Source organism: Mixophyes fleayi, chromosome 5 (genome assembly GCF_038048845.1).
Source record: "Mixophyes fleayi isolate aMixFle1 chromosome 5, aMixFle1.hap1, whole genome shotgun sequence".
In the NCBI taxonomy this organism is placed as follows: Eukaryota; Metazoa; Chordata; class Amphibia; order Anura; family Limnodynastidae; genus Mixophyes; species Mixophyes fleayi.
The window spans coordinates 258,865,842-258,888,506 of NC_134406.1; the positions used below are offsets into that span (position 1 = coordinate 258,865,842).

At 35.9% G+C, this 22,665-nt stretch overlaps 1 protein-coding gene and 1 long non-coding RNA gene across 5 annotated transcripts in view; one reads left to right on the plus strand and one right to left on the minus strand.

Annotated features, from left to right (window-relative positions):
* Window positions 1–18,453, minus strand: part of TRPS1 (transcriptional repressor GATA binding 1) — a 210,206-nt gene extending 191,753 nt beyond the window's left edge. Inside the window, exons 1-2 of one of the 4 annotated variants that reach the window (XM_075213980.1) lie at window positions 18,003–18,453; window positions 4,491–4,563 (exon numbers count right to left, since the gene is read on the minus strand). Coding sequence is in view for 2 of the 4 variants with exons in the window: in XM_075213979.1 (XP_075070080.1) it covers window positions 17,206–17,218 (13 nt within the window). In the remaining 2 variants the exon portion in view is untranslated. Of the gene's footprint in view, window positions 1–4,490; window positions 4,564–17,205; window positions 17,417–18,002 lie in introns of those variants that run through there. The other 3 variants (XM_075213981.1, XM_075213979.1, XM_075213982.1) reach the window with 3 other exon arrangements.
* A 180-nt stretch (window positions 18,454–18,633) lies between these two features.
* Window positions 18,634–22,179, plus strand: LOC142157891 (uncharacterized). The gene is made up of 3 exons (XR_012692678.1): window positions 18,634–18,689; window positions 19,652–19,708; window positions 21,738–22,179. It is a non-coding gene; the product is annotated as an uncharacterized LOC142157891 (long non-coding RNA).
* Window positions 22,180–22,665: the final 486 nt, after the last annotated feature.

Below are 22,665 nucleotides of genomic sequence, written 5' to 3' on the forward strand. Positions count from 1 at the left end.
ATATGTTTATATATCTTTTCCATGTCTTACATAATTAAAGTAGAAGTTTAAAAAAAAATAAAAAAGTCTCATTAAGTTTAAACACAATCAGCTAAGATACTCATCCCACTGTGAGAATTAAATAGAAAACTAGATCTGTTATTTATGGATTGACTTTAGAACACAATCATATGTAATTTTTCTTTTTTTTTATCCTTATCAAATGACTGACTATCTGCAGTAATTTACGTAATTAAGGGTATTGCATTTCAAAACCGTAAACTACACATTCGGAAGAGATTTCTGTGTTCCTTAAAACTAAACTGCAAAATCAGAGGCTAATTGGCTGGATTGCGAAAATGTTACAATCCTGATAGCATTTGTTATCTCAGTTAAAGGCTTGTACACACAAACGTTTTACGGTTTCACCTGAGCAATAGAACGCAAGCCGATCCTGAAATATGGAGAGTTGTTCTCTTGGCTGAAACAAAACTGTATACTGTATGATACACTCATGAACTTTCTTAGTTGTTTGTGTGTGCTCTGTATGAGCCTTCTCTGAAAACCCACCTCTTCAGGCAAGCTTATGATATTCCTCAACCATCATCTTAATCTCCCTAGGTTACCCTATTACCACCCTCTACACAGCTAACACAAGACAACAACCCTCTGACCAACTTTGCTACGCACACAGCCCACTCAATACTTTTACCTTTGCACTCTAGCTGGTCCACTGTGCAATATGATGTAGCACATGCCCTTGTGTTTCTAACTCCCATTGTCCTATAGATTGTAAGCATTCGAGCAGGGTTCTCTTACCTCTATGTCTGTATGTATTACCCAGTATTGTCTTATTAATGTTTGTTCCCAATTATAAAGCGCTACGAAATTTGCTGGTGCTATATAAATAAATGTTGATGATGATGATGATGATGATCTGCATTTAGGAAATGGTAAATGGATCAGGTGAGTCTTGGAAGTTTGTTTTTTTTGTGCACCAGTTCTGTTTTCATGTTCCAGTAAATGAAAACATTAAAGGATCATTACACAGAAAGTGTCCAGTTATATTGAGAAAAAAGCAATATAATTAAAGAAAAGTAGAGGGCTTAACAAATATTGGACAACAATCTTGAATTGCTTCTAAATCATGGAATCCTTCCGCAAGTGTCCTCACTGTTATCTGTAAGAATGTAAAGCCTCTGTTGTCCCATGACAGACACTAGTCTGAGCACTGATGGGTGAGAGAAAAAACACTCAGACTGGAGGTGTGTTGTGTATGCAGAACCTGATTGGACAGGAACACTGACCAATCCGATGTCACATTACACTGCACAACCCAATTCTAGCTGCCATAATGGCTAGGGTGCGTTTATTCCACCAGAATTGACAGTAGTCTCTTCTGCATGCCAAGAGACACAGCAGAAAGATTCCAGAGGGAAGGGACCTCCACCAAAAGGCTATAAGGGGTGGCAGAGTTAAAAATGTGAGTTATCCCCATTTGCTAGCTGAGTGGACGCCAATGGATAAGGACCCTTAAGGTCCTCAATGGGGGGTTTCAAAAGTTCTCTCAAAATAAAGTTTGTTTGTTTGTTTTTTTTAAAAGAGAACAACTTGTGGCATTTTTTTGTTTTTAAAAGTTTTGCTGTTAATATTTTTTTGCATAAATTAAATTTTACTTGGAATGCAGTAAGCATTTGGCAGTACACCGTCCTATTTATAAATTAAGGCAATGAAACAAATCAAAAGTTATTTTGCAGTGTGTTTTCAGGAACAAAAATGAATGAACCCTATAAACAAAGATTACTTTTCCGTTAAGGATATTTTTGCAGGTGGGTCAATGAGTGGCTCATTCATTTTGATTGACGCGCACTGTCAAGTTGGGATAGCCTTGTATCCTGGACAGTTTACAGCCCATAAGGACTGGAGTTCAAGACCCCTGAACTAAAGGAAACAGACAAAATAGGAAATAACTTCCAGATGTCTCGTTTTGTCCTCTGGTATCGCCAGATTTTAACATAGTTAGAAGTTAGTAATATGAATGCATAGAACGTGCAGTTACGCCGATCCGGAGGAAGAAAAGAGAAACAAGGGTGTGTTGTGAGAAACACTTATTAGAAATGAGCAGTAAAATGAAGATGAATTAAAATGAGATGCCTTAGTGCAATGGTACACAGGAATCTGGATTCCAGTATTGTTTATAGAACATGTCATAGTTCATAACTAGTGTTATACTGAGTATCTTTATTGGATCTCTGATAAACATAACACTGATAACCCCACCCTTTCAAGCACCTGCTATGAGCCTATAAATTGATTGAGCAACTTCTACTTCTGTATTTCTCTGATAAAAATACACTACACCAAGCAGTATGGCCAAAGCATTGCCAAAGTACATGGAAAGTTTTTATTTTTTTTAGGGGGGGGATTATTTTCTGTGAACGCAATTTTGTTTGAGCAGATGGCTACATTGAGTTTTACAGTGGTTTTAGAAAATAAACATATCCCCATTGAAATGTAATAACGGGTACTATCTGTCTATTACAGTGGAGGGGCCACTTTGAGGACGGAGAATGTAATAGTGCACCGAGACACGCATGTTACTAGATCCTAGAGAATGGACAGGCTGAATATTGGTTCAGACTACAACGTGGCGGCCTGCATTATGTAAGGAACAGGTCCACTTTGAAAGAAGACAGGAAAGTGTAATGAAACGAAAACTGTTTTCTTAGCAAAAATTGTGTTGTGAACCCCCCACCACCACCGAGAGCCCCTACTCTTCTCTCAAAATACCAGAGCTGAGGAGTATTCTCATCTAGCGCATGTGCTGGACCTCTCATGCTCGGGAGAGGTCATAAAAGCATAGAGTAGGGGGGCCCTTGTGGCTAGAGTGGCATTGCTGGCCCTAAAGATGCACTGTTCGCTTGCGTATGAGCCCATGCATTCTATCATACTGAAGGATTATGTGGTCACTGGTCCATTGGAATATATATGGCTTAACTTCCAAGTTACACCAGTCCAGCAAGTTGCACTGGGAATTCACCTAGTACATAGGGTGGTTCTCTGCCGAATGGCTTATTTCCAGGGCCATTCCTCCCATCCAGTGTGGAGAGATCCTTATCAGCATCACTGATTATTTATAAGGCTCTACAAACGTCTGCACTCCATGATAGTTGGCACAACAAAACAAAACAAAACAGATCATACATAGAAACAGAGCAAGGACATACTGGACTAACAGATAACGTAAAGCGTACAAACCTTATCTCACCTAGCACAATTAGTCATCTCCCTTCCTGACCACTAATTTGTTCCTGCTCCATCCATCTACCCACTGATTACCCACCCTGTACCTACCTTCCAGCAGACACTATTAGGAAAGCAATGACTGACACCATGGGGCTAGATTTACTAAGCTGCGGGTTTGAAAAAGTGGGGATGTTGCCTATAGCAACCAATCAGATTCTAGCTCTCATTTTGTAGAAGGTACTAAATAAATAAAAGCCAGAATCTGATTGGTTGCTATAGGCAACATCCCCACTTTTTCAAACCCGCAGCTTAGTAAATCTAGCCCCATGAGTGGCACAGGGGCAAAATAATAATTATCCTGCCCCTACTCTACTCACCACAGTCTTGACCACATATATAACAATTAGAAATAGGAAACACTTGCATTGTGTGTAAAACAGTGGATGTTTGAAAAGTGATACAATTTCCTTTCCAAAACGGTTTGCAGAGTTAAAAATAAATTGAAGGCACAAGTTACTGCAGCTCTGGTAAGCCGGTTTCTCAGCAGACGACAGGTCAGAAAAGATTCTTTAATAATTAGTCATAAACATGACTTGCATAAATTAAAACTACTAATAACAAAATCTGCATTTACAATTTCATATCATCACAGGAACAAAAACATACGCATGACCGGGACAATATCAAAGAATAATTACATTTATGTAACGTACAGTCTGACGTTGTTGTATACGGAAGAGTAATTAGATCAGTTGCCTTGACATTAAACAAACAAGCAGATATGAATTTCTCATGTAAGCATATAAACAGACTTTAGCATAGTTTTTTTTTTTTTTCTCCCAATAAATGCAAAAATTACGAACAGAGTCAATGCAGACATAGGAATGAGACGGAGGGGGGGGGGGGGGGAGGTATTTTGTTCCCTGAGAAAAAGGAAATACTTACATCAAGCTATCCTGACTTTTTAGGCGCAAAAGGATTATGGATTTAACCAGGGAATACACAGGAAAATTGTAACAGGAATCTGTCTAAAATAATCCACTGCAATTTCTGCATAAATGCCTGTGCATCACATTTTACTAAGTATGACAAATGGAATTTTAATATCCATGTGCATTTATATATTTTGTGGTGTTGTCCATGTATTATCCATTTGTTCAGTTTTTTTCAAATATATCCCCTGCTATCTTAGTTTGGAAGAGTAGATTTTTAATTCTTTAAGGGTGCAGAAAATCTCCTACCAGAGAGAAGTCTGGAGCACTTACCCTTGTGGCGAATCTTCCTTTGCTTAACCGATGTTGTATCTCATTTTGTAAAGAGCTGAATACAGTGTCAGTGCTACACAAGAAAGAATGATACATTATCACTCATTAAAATGTATTTTTATGCAATAAAGGATTAACTAAATACTTTATCTGCACACTACAATTGTTGAGTATTCTTATAAACACACTCAATAAACCTTTTTTTTTAATGCAGCCGTTATAAATGCAAACAAAAACAGACACACAAATATGATAGGCGCTACACCGTGCATTTTACTTTTTAGATTTGCTTGAGATTTATGTATATGTGTCAGCTTAGCCAATCACACTGGAGTGGACTATAACCAATTATAAGAAAGCAGCCAATCAATTAATTCAGTAAGCCAACGATATGATTGGGGTACCTGCACGGTGTAACCCATATAACATTAATTATACATTCACTCTAAGCACAATATAAATTCTGATCTTTTTCTTAAACAGGGTGTCAACTCTGAGAAAAGGGAGTAGGACGCAGGCATCACCTGCCACAGTCATCTAATCAATTAGCCCATTTCAATTAGTGCAGTGGATCAGACCTCAAATTGAATTGGGTGTGGCACGTGGCTTTATAGGTCCATAGTCCAAGTCATACGTAAGGGACCACAGAAATATTATTTAGAAAGAGAAAACGAAGGATTTGAGCAAATCCCTACCCTCCCCAAATGGATATTCCCTTTAAAGGCTATTAGGCTATTGTTCATTAAGACTTTATATTGTAAAGGTCATTGTTTCAGCATATCTGCTTTGCACACAGTCTCAGCCATGATCAGCAGCAGATGAAAATTAAAAGACACCTTCTCGGATCGAATTTCTCCCATTGAATCAAAAGGTGAAGAAGTGAGTAGAGGCTGAACCCTCCGAAACACTACATAGTAATAATCTACAGTTTGGTGTCATACTGGAAACTTTGCAGTCGTGATTTTCCTAAATTAGAAATTGCTGAAATATATATATATATATATATATATATCTGCTAATGTGACAGCAAAAGCAACTTCTAAGATGAATACATAAGGATTTTTTTTTCCTGGTCATTCTGAAGTCGACAAAAAGTATAAATTAACTAGTAAAGAATTGGCAACACTCAAGATTCACTAAACAAATTTTATGTACGCTAGACCTGTTGTATAATCAAAAGTATTCATTCACAGTACATGCAAAGTTATAAATAAACATATATAAAGTAATGAATATTTCTTCTTTTCTCCAAGAAATGAACATAAAAAAAACCCAGCAATTTGGTCTATCTACTTGTAGATGACAATTACATTTGAAACAAACATAAACACAGAAATTTGGTCTATCAACTTGCAGATGAAAATTACATTTGAAAAAAAGTATTTATTTTTCAATGTTAACTGACCCCGATACCTTGTTAAAGATTTGTCTCTGCAACTTTTCAAGTCCACAACTATATTCCGAGTTTTTTTTAAACTGACAAATTTGCTCAGTACTACTTCTCTTATTATGGCTGCTAGGGGCAGTTCTCATTATCAGTTCTTCTAACTGAACCATCCAGTACTTATTTGTCTGCTCCTGAGTTTAGTACTGAATTGGGCCCAATTAATAAGTTGATATAAAACAATCCTTATACATAAGTTAACTACACTTAGGTAAGTACATTCAAAAAGCCTGTGCTAAACTTCTGAAGGACACAAACATCTACTGAATGAAATAACCCAGGTTGGCGCCTCCGAGTCTTATTCTGCATGTATTACAAGTTAACATGCATTAAAGATATATATTTAAACATAATACAATAACATTATGATCAAGTCCAGGAGGCAGGTCAGGACTGGGTGTAATTTGTCCTAAGTCTGTATAGAGTGTAATGGAATTAGTATTATGATCATGTTCTCTTAAGTGTGCAATGGCAAATGTCTGTATAGTTAGTAATAGAATTATGCTATGATTGTGTCCAGTCATGTTGGTGGGGTAATTTGTCGTATATCTGTATATACAGTAACAGAATTGTATTACAATCATGTTCTGTTGAGTACACAATGGCATAGATGCGTATAGATTGTAACAAATTAAATTCCAATCATTTCCATTGGTCAAGTCACGTCGGAGGTTTAGTACCCCAAGTCTATAGAATCCAGCATACAACATGTACTAATACAGCAGCATTTTTTTAAATATTGGTAAACAAGATATAAATGCATTGTTGCCGGCTGTGTAATGTAAATCAGATTCGTCCACTCAGGAAATAGAGGGCCCGATTCATTAAGACACGCAAACTTAACGTATTGTACTTTTTTTTTTCTTTTTTTTTTCAATACACGCGCAATTGTGGCATACGCACGTCCGTATTCAACCGAAAAAAACGTCTACAGGTCTAGGTAAAGACTGCTGTGACAGACACAATACTCGTCCAATGCATATGTGGGATATAAAATCTCAGCAGAAGGTACAGAAAAAAGAAAATATATTCAACTATTGTTACCTGTTAAAATATTCATGGATTGATAAAACATTTAAAAAAAAATCCCCATGAAACACATTTATTAGGATATTATTAATGTCTAGTGTACATAAGATGCATTTTTACAGTTGCTCTTGATTGCAAACACATGTTATAGCAGCTGATGTCCAAAGCTTGAATCGGAAGCTGCTGCGTGCGCTCGTACATTGACTACGTGCAGGCGCTCCAGTCTTTCCCACATTCCGCCCCTGAAATCGTAAGTGTCCTTTGCATTCAAAGATTAATAGGATTTACTTGCGTTCTCTAGTGTATAAACTGATTCTGGCCACGCACAGCGCAATTTAAAAGCAAAATAAGGCACGTAACGGCATTTACGTTCCTTAACGAATCAGACCCAGTTCATCTATCTGTGGTCGTTTGCACATTTAGCTTTCGATTGACACAATTTTAAAAACTTTGATTCCTCCTAACAAGTAATTCTCATTTTTTTTATATATTTTTTTTTATTTAGCAGAATAAATCTTTATAGCTGCACTTGGATGCAATTCAAAAAATGCAAAACGGCCCCAATAAATTAAATTGTTCTTTCCAAATCACGTTACAGACTTGTTGCACCTTTGTGAAGCACGCTGCGAAAATTCAACTTTAATTAATTTTGAAGGAAACAATTAGCCTGAATTACGTAGACATCTATAATATGAGGAATGACGACTATTAGTTATGTTATAGGTTGATAACCTGTGTAACGCTCTGTTCTATAACAAAAAAAAAAACTATATATATTTATATTCTTGGCCTGAATCTTAGACTCAAAAAGGAGATGCCCATCTAGGAACAATATGATGATTTATAAAATTAACAGTAACAATACTACCATTACTACCAGTAAGTATAGTACAACAACTAGACATTGAAATACTAAAAACAGTTTCTAGTCTTTATACTCTGTCCGTCATTTAGGTTACAGACGAATTTTGCAACTCCTATGCCAAACAAACGTCAAAAAGAAGAATACATTGTCAAACCGTTTGCAAAAATTACGCGATGAATAATATAGTGGGAGAGGAAACCAAGCAAAAAACAAAAAAAGGTTCACACATTTTTACAGAATACAATGCTTTATAATATCACACTACCTTCCTAATCAAAACGGGTGTCCAAGATTAGAATTGGTTAATTTATCATATATTTTATATTGAGAATCACAAGACAGCCTTGCAATATGACTGTATGTTTAAGGCAAGCCAAAAAAACAGAGCACTATTGCAGAACAGAGCAGAAAACAGTGTATAACCCCAAGTAGGTATAGCAGACCTATAATTATATACAATAGCACTTAACCTTTTACATGTCTTTCCACATACATACGTGCACGCTCATTTGCAAAACAAAAAAAAGCCTCCACATAAGCAATTTGCCTTGTGAAAAGTAGTACATTCTTTTATAAAATTCTATGATGATAGTGGGTGGAAAAATATCCTTTCTACTGTTGACAAGAGAGTAAGAAGTTGTAACTGCCTTAAAACATGTATATATCATAGGCATTTATATACAATACATAGTGACAGATACTACGCAGGAAAAAAAAAAAACAACAACACAACTATCCATATGATTGATATATCAGAGGCCAGATAGCATGTAGATCACAAACAGTTGTAGAACTACAAGGTCCAGAATGCACCGTGCTGGAACTTGTAGTTCTACTACAGCTGGAGAAGCACAAGAGTTAGCCAAGTCTGCGTTAGACATAATAATACATACATACCAAGCTCTGCATTTTTTTTCTTAACAAAAAGATTTTATTTCAATACAATAATTATAATATATAGATTTTAAATATGGTATGTGATTAATCAGTACCCCTATCTTCATATTCTCTACTTCTAAGGCCCTAGTCTGGCATATACGTGCTCTAAAAAGTAATGAAAACAAAAATAATGATCACATTTAATTTCGGGGATACACTTATGAGACCATTTTCACATTCATAAAGCAAATTACCCTTGGTGCTGAACCCTTCTGTTTTACAGAAGGGCAAACATTTTGCTGTTGTAGAATATTACTGTAAATATTTGGTGCTTTTATACCAAATGTTTATATTGTTCCATTAAGACAGATTTACTCCCAACTACAACAAATTGCTTAAAAATTTTATAATTATTCATTTGAAAAAAATAAAATAAAAATAAGCACAACTAAAGAAAAATCCAATATATAAAACACTATCAATATTTTTTGTTCCGCTCTATAATCTGGAGTAGGGCAAGCTCAACAAGTGGAGTTCGACACTTAATGCTTACTGTGTAGTCTCAGAATACCTGATGGTATTACGCTCATGCACTTTAGATAGCAGAGTTGACCATTTTGGGCTTTGTATATGCTAATCACAGATGATTTAAACACACTACAACCATACTGCCTTCTTAAAAATATTCAGATATTTACACTGTTAGATCACACTCGGTTTTAGAGCTGAACAAGCACCAACTGCCAAAAAAATACACAAATCAAAATAGGTTACCTTTCTTCAAACAATCTTTCTGTTCATTATATAACAGAAACTGTCATACATAATCTCTCACAAGCAAAAGAGCTGGCACCCACTCCAAGCAGAGGTGGTTTGAAATGGTTTAAGGCAAAACTGAAGGGACCCATTAGAGAATACCCAAAGCATGAATTCAAACAGACAGAGACAGACAGATAAGCAACTCCGTGGAGAGCAAATACTATGAGCCCTTCTGTTCCCCTGATTTGGGCACAATATGAATTTCATTAACAGGCTACTTCCTGATGAAAGGAAAAAAAAATAAGAAGAAATACATTATACTTGTGGATGGTTCTTTTTACAACCACAAACTATAATTATAAGAACAAATTAGTCACGAGGTATGGCTAGAATGTAGTCTTTGCTACAAAGGAACTGTTGATTACGGAGAAGCGCACAGAAAATGCTTCACAAATGTCTCTTCTGCCAACACAAAGCGTAGAACCTTATAAAGATATTTTTGGAAGTCGTAAAAGGAGATTAAATAAAAGAACTGTTTTTTTGCAAAATCTTTTTACCAAAATCTTTTTTTGAAGTTTCACAAGGCTATGCCATGGAGACTTCGAAGGGGATGACGCTATTAGCCATGTGGTGCAGTAGCACCCCGCGATGTTGTAGGCAACGACCTTTACTTGTTTCTGCTCTCAGCTCATAACTACATTAATGCACACACAACCATACCTGAAGTAACCTACCAGCTAATTGAATCGACACCTAAGACCCTTTAAACAGAAAAACACGTCTAGGTGCCCCATAAATTGAAAGATAATACTGGCCATGTAAGTTGGGTTAATACCCCATGTAGCCCCAAAACAAACATGATATCCATGAATAATACAATTAAAAGTTGGTCAGATTGTTTTTCGGGAATGCCCATAAATTCAGCCATTATTGACCTCTACCTGCCGGTATGCGGTCACATGCAGACTGCCCCCATATGATCTGGTCACCTGGTCAGAGGACAAATCTTTCCAACTGGGCCACCATTGTGCGTGGCCAAAATTGGCACTGGGCCATGTCAGCCAAATGCCAGGGTGAATCTATGTTGGACCAAATTACACGCTATCTTATCTTTCCAAATAAGCCTCTGTAAGGTAACACAGGTGTGAAATCTTTTATCCAGGGGGAAAATGTATCAAGCTGAGAATTTTCCGGCGGGTTTGAAAAGTGGAGATGTTGCCTATAGCAATCAATCAGATTCTAGCTGTCATATTGTAGAATGTACTAAATAAATGATAACTAGAATCTGATTGGTTTTTCAAACCCGCTGGAAAACTCTCAGCTTGATACATTTACCTCCAGGAACCTGGAAATTCAGAGAGTTCTAAAAAGCATAAATAATTACAATTCCTCAACAATTGTCTTGTACACAGCTATAATCACCAAGTACCTCTTCTGCAGGTCACTGAGACTTTCTACTAAACAAGGGAATCAGGAGGGGAATGTCATACGCAGGTCACTGTGAGGAGCACTTCTAAATAATATACAAGGAGGGAAATACCAGGAGCAGAGTAGTCAGATATAGATGGTACGTTTAAATGTAATTTAGCACATTTTAATCATGGTGCCCAAAAATATAGAGAGAAAAAAAAAGTCTTAAGCACAATTCCATACCTATGTATTCAGATTATGATTTCATTTAAAAGCCAGTCTTATAGTTCACTCACTAATTCAGACTATAAAATAGTATATAGAATAGTGATCACAATACAATGATACATGTGCTGTCGGAACCGCATACTCCTCTGAAATATCAAAGCTTGTCAAGCCAGTTTTCTGTTAAGCAATGTTAATACCAGGGTAGCGATATCATAGTAACAGATACCGAAAAATGTTGTCAACAAAAATAAAAGAGAACAGAATAATACCACAATGATATATCTGTCTTCTATCGGCTGTAAAACATTAAGTACTAGAGGGGTTCAATTCAGTACTTTTTGTCATTATATATATATATATATATATATATATATATATATATATATATATATATATTTATATTTATATTGTATCGTGTCATTTGCAACAAAGCTTACTTGGGGTTTCCCAACCTAGCATACTTGAGGAGATAGGATGCACTCCGTAGATTAAAGAAACCAAAGACATCTTGGGCTCTAACCATAGGGAGGGTTACCAAAGCCCTACTGAATTATAGTCATCCACACAGGGTGGGGCATTCCGATGGGTGGAGTGCCTAACCTGGAGGAATGAAAAACTGGCAACAGTCAACACTGTTTGATCGCTATCTAGTTGCCAGCTTACGATGCCATTTCAGCATCACGTTGAAATATTTTGTCGTAAGCAAGACCTGTGCTCTACAAGACTACTCCATGAAAATTCTGTGTGTGGTTTTAAATTGCCACATCATCTCTTCACAACAGGTTCATTTGGGCAGTAGGAGTATGAAAGACATACCTGACATAACAGATGGGTAGGTACATTTTATCAATTGGGTGTAACTCTACGTAGAAGCTGACACAGCTATTCCACAATTAATCCTGTTCGTGCTGTAAGTATCAATTAACTATTAGTGTTGTTGAAAAGATACAACTGCATAAAACGTTGAAAGAGGCTTGTAAAACTAAAAAAAAAATACCCAAAACTTTATAACCTAGTAATCTTATGCGCTGCCTATTTTATTGTTATATTTTTTTTATCCAATATTAAATACAGGAACTACAGTACCACTACTTTATGTCATTCGTAGCCACGTACGGAGATATCGTTAACCAAACAAATCCAATTGTATTGCGATCAGTAATATCATCTTCTCTTTAAGCTACCTGCGTTAATACTCTTCTCCCCCCTCCCCTCCAAACCATAATCCCCCCCCCCACACCCCTCCAAAAAATCCTCTACATACAATTAAAGCAATTTCCGTAGTAATCTTTTAAAGCAAATTAATCACTTTTTATGGACTAATTTTGTCTAGACAATATATTTTACTTCTATTAGAGCATTTTCAATTTAAAAATTAGAATATTTTGCAATTTTAAATAAGAAAACGCAGACATTAAAATAAAATTGCCATTCGTATCTTCATGTCAGCCGTCACAAACCGCAATTGCAATATTAAAGTACAGCTCAGCAGTCTTTTTTTTTTTTTTTTTTTTGATACAAAACGAAAATTAAGAATTATACTAGCAGCCTAATTTTTCACGGTACTGTAGGAGGTGGTTGTAGTCAAGTGTCAAAATGTGCATATATAAACAAAAAACATGCAAACAACACATCTGCATAATACACAAATACATATCAGCCAATATCAAAACCAGAAACTAACATCAACTGACAAAATTGTAACACACAGAAAGCGGCTGAGGACAATTACCACTAAAGTTTGTGGGTCACACACTTAGAAAATACACATTACTGTGTAGGCTTAAAGGGACTTTATTAAGCAACTCAATATTAACAGTCAAATATATACAAATAATGGCCCTTATACGAGGGCCATTCGCTGGGTGGTCATTTTTATTGCTCACAATCGTTACTCACGTAAAATACACCGAGACATAATATTACCCAGAGTGGATTATAACCATAAGATGGTGTATGTGGGTAATAGTGTAACAGACCTGCGGAAAGCCAGGTAAATGCAGAAAATCACTAGTTTACAACCCAACTGTAAGTGAATCAATATATGTACCTAGTTCAATAAATAATATAAATAAATATATATATATATATATATATATATATATATATATATATATATATATATATATATATAAATATATTTATTTATTTTTACACATATATACGTACGTACACACACATGAATATATATATTCCCTGCCTTATATCTGTACTCCCATTCTAGTATTCTGGTTTTCTATAATATTATAGAGCAAATGTTAAAATATTTGAGTATGTAAAAGGAAAGACACGTTTGCACTATTACTTCTAAATTGTAAGGACACTTGCTTTTAAATCAACTGTGATTTAGTAGATGCTTTTAGTGTGTTGTGCATTGGATCACCTATGTATCATTATTTACATAACTAGGATTTAAAACCTATTATCATCCAGTCTTCTCTAGGCATCACTTTTTTTTCTTTTTATTGCAAAAGAAAAATGCACAAGTTTAAAAAAAAAAATATATAGAATCCAGACTGACACACTATACAGAATAAATCATTAAACTTCGCACACAAGTATTTATGACCTTCACACATTAGTAACATACATAAGCTCTGTGCATTTCTTATAATATTAGTAATGCCAACAGCACAGTGCCTTGGCGTCTTATAAAAGTACTAGTGACATGCTTTAAAGAACAGAAACAGCTCACTATTTAGCTTTTTTGTTCGTTACTAGTTTTCATGGCCTTGAACAATTTAGAAGGGGACAAAGACCGCTTTTAAATCTTATTACAGTACAGATATAGAAGCATTATAAAAATGCAGAAAATGCTATAAAATAAACTGTTGAATAGCTAATCACAGATTTCCAGATACTGTAATGTATATAATTCCCGTATTCAACGTGCAATAAGTAATCATTGATTTCAAAAGGGTGCCAAAAGGTTTTTAGCTAGACTACTATGCAAAATAAACGTGTATTTGTAGCAATTAGTAAGCATAGTATATCACACACACACACACACCAGTAAATACAAGACGTCTATTGTGTGCAACAGATGTAAAAATAGCTTTCCACTGCTATATCTGCAAGTAAAAGTTATTTTTTGTCAAAGTAACACTATACCAACCCCCAACACTGCAACAAAGTCCATTCACAGGTTTACAAATGAATCTACGAGTCACAAATACAGCAGGAGTCTGTCCGCACTAACACCCAGAGGTGAGCTAACACTGCAATACTACAGCAAATAAAAAGTTGATTATTTTTTTCTAATGGGAACCTATTTATCAAACACCCAGAATAGTAGGACATCAATAAAATATTTTATCTTTTCTGTACATCTACAGTGGTTTGTTTACATAACAGTATTGAGGATTTGGGGGGCTGGTATTCCCATACACAGAGAAGTATAACAAAACGTCATTATACTACTGCCTACGTGAATTAGCATTGCTATTCTAGGCTAGATGGAAGTATTACAATAAAGCTATTATTCTTTATATAATCACGTACTACTCAGTGTCGTTTCCTAGATAAGGGACCAAAGAGCAGAATAAAATACTTTTGCTCATTATTTTGGGCCCTATATAAAAAAAAAAAAAAAAAAAAAAAAAAGGAACTATAGCGTTCTAGGCTACCTACAATAACCAGGGGACTATCAATAAGTCTCTTATTTCCCAGGAGTCAATAAATAACGTAGGCTTCATAAACAACTTTATATTCTGTGGTCAGCTCAATCTAGTGGCGAAAGTTGTGGGAACTACCTTAAAAAATAAAAAAAAAACTTCTGAGCCTACAGACCAACTCCAGATTCTAAAGTTTTATATAGAAAGTTTGCAAGGAGCCTCAACAAGACATGAATATGAAAATATTAACCTCTTCACTACCGGAGAGAGCTCTGCCACATCTGAACCAGAGTCGAAGTTTAAGAAGATTTGCCGGGAACCCGCAACCAGAAAGGAGCCCCCCCCCCCCCTAAAAAAAAAGCAGCATATGGAAAACGTAATACGCTTTAATGTTAAAAAGTATCTGTCTAGTGTTATAAACTCCAATTTTACTTGTGAGGTGTAATATTTGGGACAGAAACGTCTGCGTTTACAGTTGTCCACTCCTGCCAAAAAACCAATCCAGACTGCCACAATAGCTGTCCTGTAGAAAGTAAATTAAGCAAAGGTAAACAAGAGATTGGAAAGTTGTCAGTTGATTGAATGAATGGATTCATTTTACGCTCATGCAGAATATCTTAATCAAAATAGATCCCTATGTAGAAACAGATTTTTTTTTACTACCAATTTGTACATGTTTGCTTTTAATATAAATGCATTTCACCAGGCTATTTGTGCCCGTTCATGTTTTTCCAGCCATGTGCACAAACCTCTTCCATGTTCACAAATTTAGTACCTCTAGTAAGTCAAAATTTAATTACGCTTTTTTTTTTGTCCCCCCCCCCCCCCCTCTCCTGTAATGTGCAAAGCTTCGGCCCGCCACATCTCGCAGACATCCAGTAGGTCCCAGGTGGTCGTTTTAACTCCTCGTCTGCTAGGCAGGCCTTGGCAGAGTCAGACAGGCTACCAGACCGCAAGGCCCACTCAGTTACACATGACATATAATAAAAGTAATGCATAAAAAGAAAAAAGAAAAAAAAGCTGAATACAAAGATAAGCTTTAGGAGCCAGTGTTTGTATTAGCCACGTCAGAAAGAGAGAAAAAAAAAAATTTAACCACTGGAAAAGACATCAAAATGGCTAGTATCATTTCCAGACAGTCCTGTCATCAGAGGTTTCAGGAAATAGTCCGTACAAGCAGTATGTTTACATAACGGCCTAAATAAATAACCTCTCTATACACACACACAAACACCTATGCTGCACTGTACGTACAGAACTATATATTACATGCACTCAACTATATATAAATATCTTCTAAGGAAGCAACTGAGATTACTTCAAACAACCAGATGACAACATTAAATAATGACCATTGCTGTTAACACCATTTTATTTTTTTGAACTCACACAATTAGTTTGACCCGAACGGCATTTTTAGAGACCCAAATTTGCATATATTTTTTCAGTTTTCATTAAATAACAGACGGGAAAGTAATTGGAAACTGGCAAAAATCTAAAGATTTTAAATTGCCCAGGAGGGTAAGGGGGAACAGGCATGGTGATTAAGAGTTTCCTTACACTTTTTTTTTTTTTTTAAACTTATCTGCGTCTGATGAAATAAAGACTGACTTTGTGATTTACTCATATTTACAGTATTCCATACAGGTCCCCAATGGAATGCTAGCTCACATCTTTTTGACCTCAGCTCCTTGCTGCAGAGTATATTTACTTAAGATTTAAAAATACATTTCGAGGCTCAGACTGGTGCGATTAGAACGTTTGGGTCCTGATTAACATCAAGCAAATTCCCCCCCCCCTCCTCCTATAAGAACTTCATGAACCTCATCAGTAACAAGCCACTAACTTTTCAACACTTTGCAACTGTTTATATACACTGTATATCCACCATAAAGAGAACAACTGCGAATTCACGACTTACAATCTGACACAAATCTAATCAAGGCCTTATCTCTAATTTTTAATAGAATGTTTAGTTTATCAACAAACATGCTTCATAGCACATCAGACAGGGGGGGGGGAACCCCCACCAGAGGAACAGAGCATTCATTCTGCAGATCTGTTAACGCAGATCTCTTTTTGAATGTGTCTTTTATTATCAGCATAAATAGAATACAAGGGATTAAGAATAAAGAGTAATGACTCATTTCACATCGTGTGCTGAAACGCAGATTCTTCCATGCTGTAAATGGGAGGACAAAAAAAATATACTTTCCCCCGAACACACATCTTGCATAAAAAAAATTAAATTATATTTCAAAATAACTTGAGATAGTTCACTGGCTTCTTCTGCACATCTCATTCATTCACAAAGTACCAGCAGCACATGCAAAAATAGTTTATAAAGTCACAAATACACATGCTTCTTACCATCAATTTGTCTAATCAACAACTTGGGAAGAAGGACGAAAAAAAAAAAATCAGATCTTTTCGCATCCACAGCATCCCCCCTCCCCCAACTTCAATAAATAAAAGTTTGCTACTTACTAGTGTTCATCATTGTCCCTTGGTCCCCCTGCGTCTCATGATCACCACTAACTTGTAACAGTAAAGGCCTTTAACGCTATTCTTATTAGTGTTTTGTTTTGTTTTTTGCAGTCTTAATTCAGTAAAATCTTTAAAAAAAAATTAAAAAAGTTAGAAAGAAAAATCAGATCCATTCTACGTTGGTCTCCATGGTGAAACAGTGAGTTGCTCCTTTAAAGAGGGGAAAATGACCTGGAAGTTACTTTAATTGAGCAACAATAAACAAAAAAAAAAAAAACAAATAAAAAAAAAAAAGAAAAAAAGGAAAGAAGACTTTTTTGTTGTATCTCCTCTTGTGTCTGAACTTGACCCTGCTTGGAGGCAGACAGGGGGTCTCTCTTTGAGATTGGACCAGGGACTACTGCAGAACGAGCCAGGGCTACTGGAGATTGAAGTAGCCAATTTTCATGTCTCATGCTTTTTGACCCACCATGCAAAAAAAAAAAAAAGGAAATCTCAAATGCACGTGAAACGTGAGAAGGATTTTTTTTTTCACCCTCCTCTCTCCCTGTTGCATTGCACAAAAAAAAAAAAAAAGTCACTTGTTTTGGGTTAAGAGCCCCCACATTTTGCAGGCAACACTCTCCCACGTCCAAGCACACACCACGCACGCAATAATATTTACGTCGCCAGCAAGCAGCAGCAGCAAAAAAAAACTGGACGAGGGATAGTAAAAGACAGACAGACAGAAAGCTGCTGCTCCCCATATCCCTGCACTGATATGATTGCTGGATCTGCAAGTCTCACCCCCCTCTTACCTGTTGATTGATCTGCAATAACCTCAGCAGCAGTTTGGAAGATGGTGGAGAGCTAGCGTGAGCCATGAACCGCTTCCTTGTTGTTTGCAGAGTTGATCTTTGATTAATTTTTTTTTGGGGGGGAGAAGAATAGGTTTCCTGTTCCCCCCAGTGTGTATGTCTGAGTGCAGAGACACAGACAGGAACAAGGAGTGGGGGGCTAGAGGAGAAGAAGGAGGAGGAGGAGGGGGTGGGGGGGTGTTAGAGAGAGAGATCTAGATGCTCTGAGGTTTAATATTAGATCCCAGGCTCTGGAGGAGACTAGATTGCAGCGAGATCAGTTCTTTATCAGAAAATGTTATCGCTTGTCAGGACCTCAGTCTGCGAGCATTACGTCAGTTTCAAGACACCAACACTATTAATATCAAAGGAGCCTTAAGCAGAGAGAAAGAAGCACCACCCCCCGACTGCACAAGGCTTAAAGACACAGTAACCCTCCCCTCTACAGACAGCAGCAGCAGTGAGCACAGCACGACAAGAGGGAGGGAGGGGGCACAGAGTAGCCGTCCCAGCCCCCCCCTTCATTCAGTTCATTTCCAAGTTTTGCATTGTGTTCTCCCAGGCACAGGTTGCTGCTGCTGCGTTGAACATTGCAAAAGTTTGTAAATAATCACAAGAAAAAACAAAACAAAACAGGAAGCTGTCAATGTGAGAAAATCTCTTTTCCTTTCTTTCTTTCGCCTTTGATACAATGTTGCATTTGCTCTGCCCTTAGTAGTTTTATAAACTTTTTTGTTTCTTTTGTGCTTTTTTTTCTTCTGCTTCTTCTTAACTGCATGGGGATGCTGGTGAATATTAAATAGGAAAGTACATTTGAGAAAAGTTTTTAGTAAGTGGTTCATGGGGAGTTGTCTTGGTAAACTGCTGGTTTGGTGGAAGTTAAGGGGAAGGTTTGTGTGAATAAAATGGAAAAGCAACGTGTAATCGAATAATGCAGAGAGAGAATATCAGGAACGAGCACATCAATTGTACAAACAGTTGTTACAAGTATCAAGTCTGATGTATAATGGAATGCAAACAGCATAGGGTGACGATAGCAGTTGAGAGACGTTGTTATATGACATCACGTGCAAATATACTTCTTACTACTTGCTTTTTACACATGCAGCTCTATTTTATAGGGATACTGATGTTTTATTTTCAGATGTAATATAGTTGCATATCTTTCTATCAATACGTTTCTTGGTGCAATGCTCCTGCTATTGGTATTAATAGTTTAATATATTGGACTAAAGGTATGAAATTAACATCATACTGGTGAAGAACTGCATTTGTGAGTGAACTATTTAGTTAAAACTGATTGGTTTAATCTCTGTCTCTGTTTAGGATTTGTAGCCCAATATCTGTTAGATATAATTAATTATATTTTGCTGCAATGACCTATGTGTCTCTTATGTTAACTAGAAATCACTTATTTGATGAAAGACAAACTATATATTAATGTTGTAATACTGTTGTATTATATCTTTATTTTTTCTTTACAAATAAGTGTGAAACTGAACATATAAGAGGAAACTTCATAGCAGTATTTAACTTTGCTTCTTTGCTTTATTGCATGGTTTATAGTTTACAGATTCCTATTTTATATTCAAATTATACTTTCCTTGCAGATGTATATTAGAAATCACCAATGGGATTCTACTTGTGGAAATATCTGACTCTATCAGGTACCCCGTCTGATGACTTACATGAAGGTTCTGGATATATATATATATATATATATATATATATATATATATATATATATTACACACACACACACTTGCTTAGTACTTACATGCAAGAAGTCATTTTTTTGAACTGTTATGCTTAAACTATTAATACTATATATCTGTTTTTATCCTCAGTAACAGTATAAAATATCCAAATGTGTTCTAGAATATAAATATTTAAATATGTTTCTTGTGTATTGTTCATGCATGGTGGCTGTTTTGGCATTTACCTGACCATTCACAAGATATATTTCCTCATTCGTGTAGAAATATTAATATTTGATTTGTTATATAGCACATTATTAAGGAATGTTAAAAAGCATAGTGCATGGATGGAATTGTTTTTTTGGAAAGATATATATTGCTTTATCATATTATTGAAATACATTTTATTTTGTATTGCTTTATAGTTGTAGATTTAACCCGAATATTGTACTACAAAGTATTTATAGTTTATTGCAAAACTTTCAGTTTGCGATTTTGGCCGGTACGACAAAGTTCATTGATGTTAAGAAATCAAAGAACCAGATATTAAAACACAGCTTGGAAAGTTATATAACACTTTTAATATATTTTCTCCCGACGCTGATACATATTTAATTTTTGGCTTTAGGGAAATTTTAGTCTATTAACCAGAACTATTCAGTGTTTTTTTTTTCCAGCTGTTTTTTTTTTTTTCTTTTTTTGCAGAATAGTTTATAGGTTTTTCTACTTTGATTTAACGCTTTAACATACAGAGAAAACATAGGGTGCCACATGTAATATTTGAAACATTAGATTACTATATCCCCTATACTACTCCTGAACGTTACTGGTTCCTGTTGCAATGTTTAGAATTGGAGCATATTGCCAGCTGCCTGAAGCATCAACAACAAGCAACTCAGACAAAGCTGGTCATTAATTATTTTATTTGAAAGTTCCATACTTGTCTGTAGACTAACAAATCATTTTTCAACTGTAGCTGCTGATGTTTAAATATTTTTCAGATTCCAAATAGCAGATTGATAGCTGAAAACATTTTTGTATCTCCATTTCTCTTTCGTTATTTTGTTTATGAATGATGATTACAGTTGGATACATACTTCTCACCTGTTGCTGCCACTTCCTTTATATTTAATTCCGAATATTCTTCGAAATGAAAACTGTCACCTAGCGTCCTAAATTAAAACCACAGCAAAAAGCCTAATATAATAAAACAGGGCATTGGCGCTGTAAACCACGTGACCAATCATATATTAGCTGTCGTTTGTCTGACTACACTTGGCAGTAAAAAGTGGCCATCTGATTGGTTTCTATGGCTTACACTACTGTATTGGTCTTTGCGCCAGGTTATTCAATAAGTCTTAATGTTTCTGAAAAAAAGAATTAAGAATTCTGTCTATACTTCAAACAACAAAATAAACATTTAGGGAGCAAATGTTAAAAATGATGTAGGGTTAGTTTTTGTTTTGTTAAAGTAAGAATTATTCACTGTACCATATCGACTTTATTGGAAATTTAGGATTAGAACCAGTGCTTAATTGCTCCGTGATACCAAGTATTGACCTGTCCCATATCACCATATACTGTTTAGCTGTATATGCTATACTCAGCCATTCTGTGCTTTGTTATATGTTATAAATAATGTATAATAAAAATATTGCTATCAAACCAATTTAGTTTTTCTCTGTACAATAATAAATCTTGTTTTGCTTATTTTTTTCCCCCCTAAATATTGTACATATTTATACTGTACCAGCATCTTCTGTAAGTAATCAGTAAAAAAGACATCACGTAGACGTAGGCCAACTGATGTAAAGGATATAGATAGATGGAACTGCTTATGGGAGCTTACAATCTAATGAAAGAGCTTGGGTCTGAAATGATTGTATCCTTTCATCTTACCATTTTCCCAAAATTGCCTTGGACTCATTAGACTGGATAATAACCAGATTTATTTCACTATAATAGGTTTTAATTTTGCTAAATTATTTATTTTTTTCAGATCTCATTTCTAGTCTTCCTCTGTCTCACAGGATAGGCACTTTAGGCTCATCCTTCTTAGCAGTACTTAAAATCCTGATTCAACCTGCCTCTTCCATCAGTTTAAGAAGGTGTCATAGGCATTAATCCTTAATTTCAAGGAGCAGAAAAGGAGAAGGCTACATAGTCATGAAGACTCCACGACAGCTGAAGGAGTATCTCATTGTGCATGCAACATGCAAAGGGGGATATTGCTGAGAATGAGGACCCCTCCACCTGTGGATGTCCTAAAGTCTTTTAAAGGGGAGCCCCGCCTTCAGACTCCTTTTAATTTGTTGCCTTTTACATGCCTTCCTACACCCTTTACTAAATTAATAGCTTTTCTTCTCTGCTTTTTAAAAAAAAAAAAAATTATAATACAGTACAGTGTCTGTTTTTGTTGGCCTGGGAGATATAACTCCTGCCTGGGGGTAAATGTATCAAGCTGAGAGTTTTCCAGCGGGTTTGAAAAGTGGAGATGTTGCCTATAGCAACCAATCAAATTCTAGCTATCACTTTGTAGAATGCACTAAATAAATGATAGCTAGAATCTGATTGGTTTTTCAAACCCGCCATAAACCTCTCAGCTTGATACATTTACCCCCTGGTCTCTGGACACACGTCTATACAATGCAGAGTTGTATAATAACATAGAGAAAGTGAAATAGATAACTCTGATGATATAAATGCATGGCTATAGAACTCAGACGAAAGCCAAAAATATGAACTTTCATATTTCTGAAAGTTATAAGAGGGCCGGTGGAAGTTAAAGTAATCTGACGGTGGAAAACCACTTTAAGACAGAAATTGGCGTTCTGTGGCTTTCTGCTGAATCTTCATCGGTCACCTCTAGCCGCTTCCATACTGTGACTTGTAGCTTCACAACAGCTGGGAATCCACAGGTTGTCTGA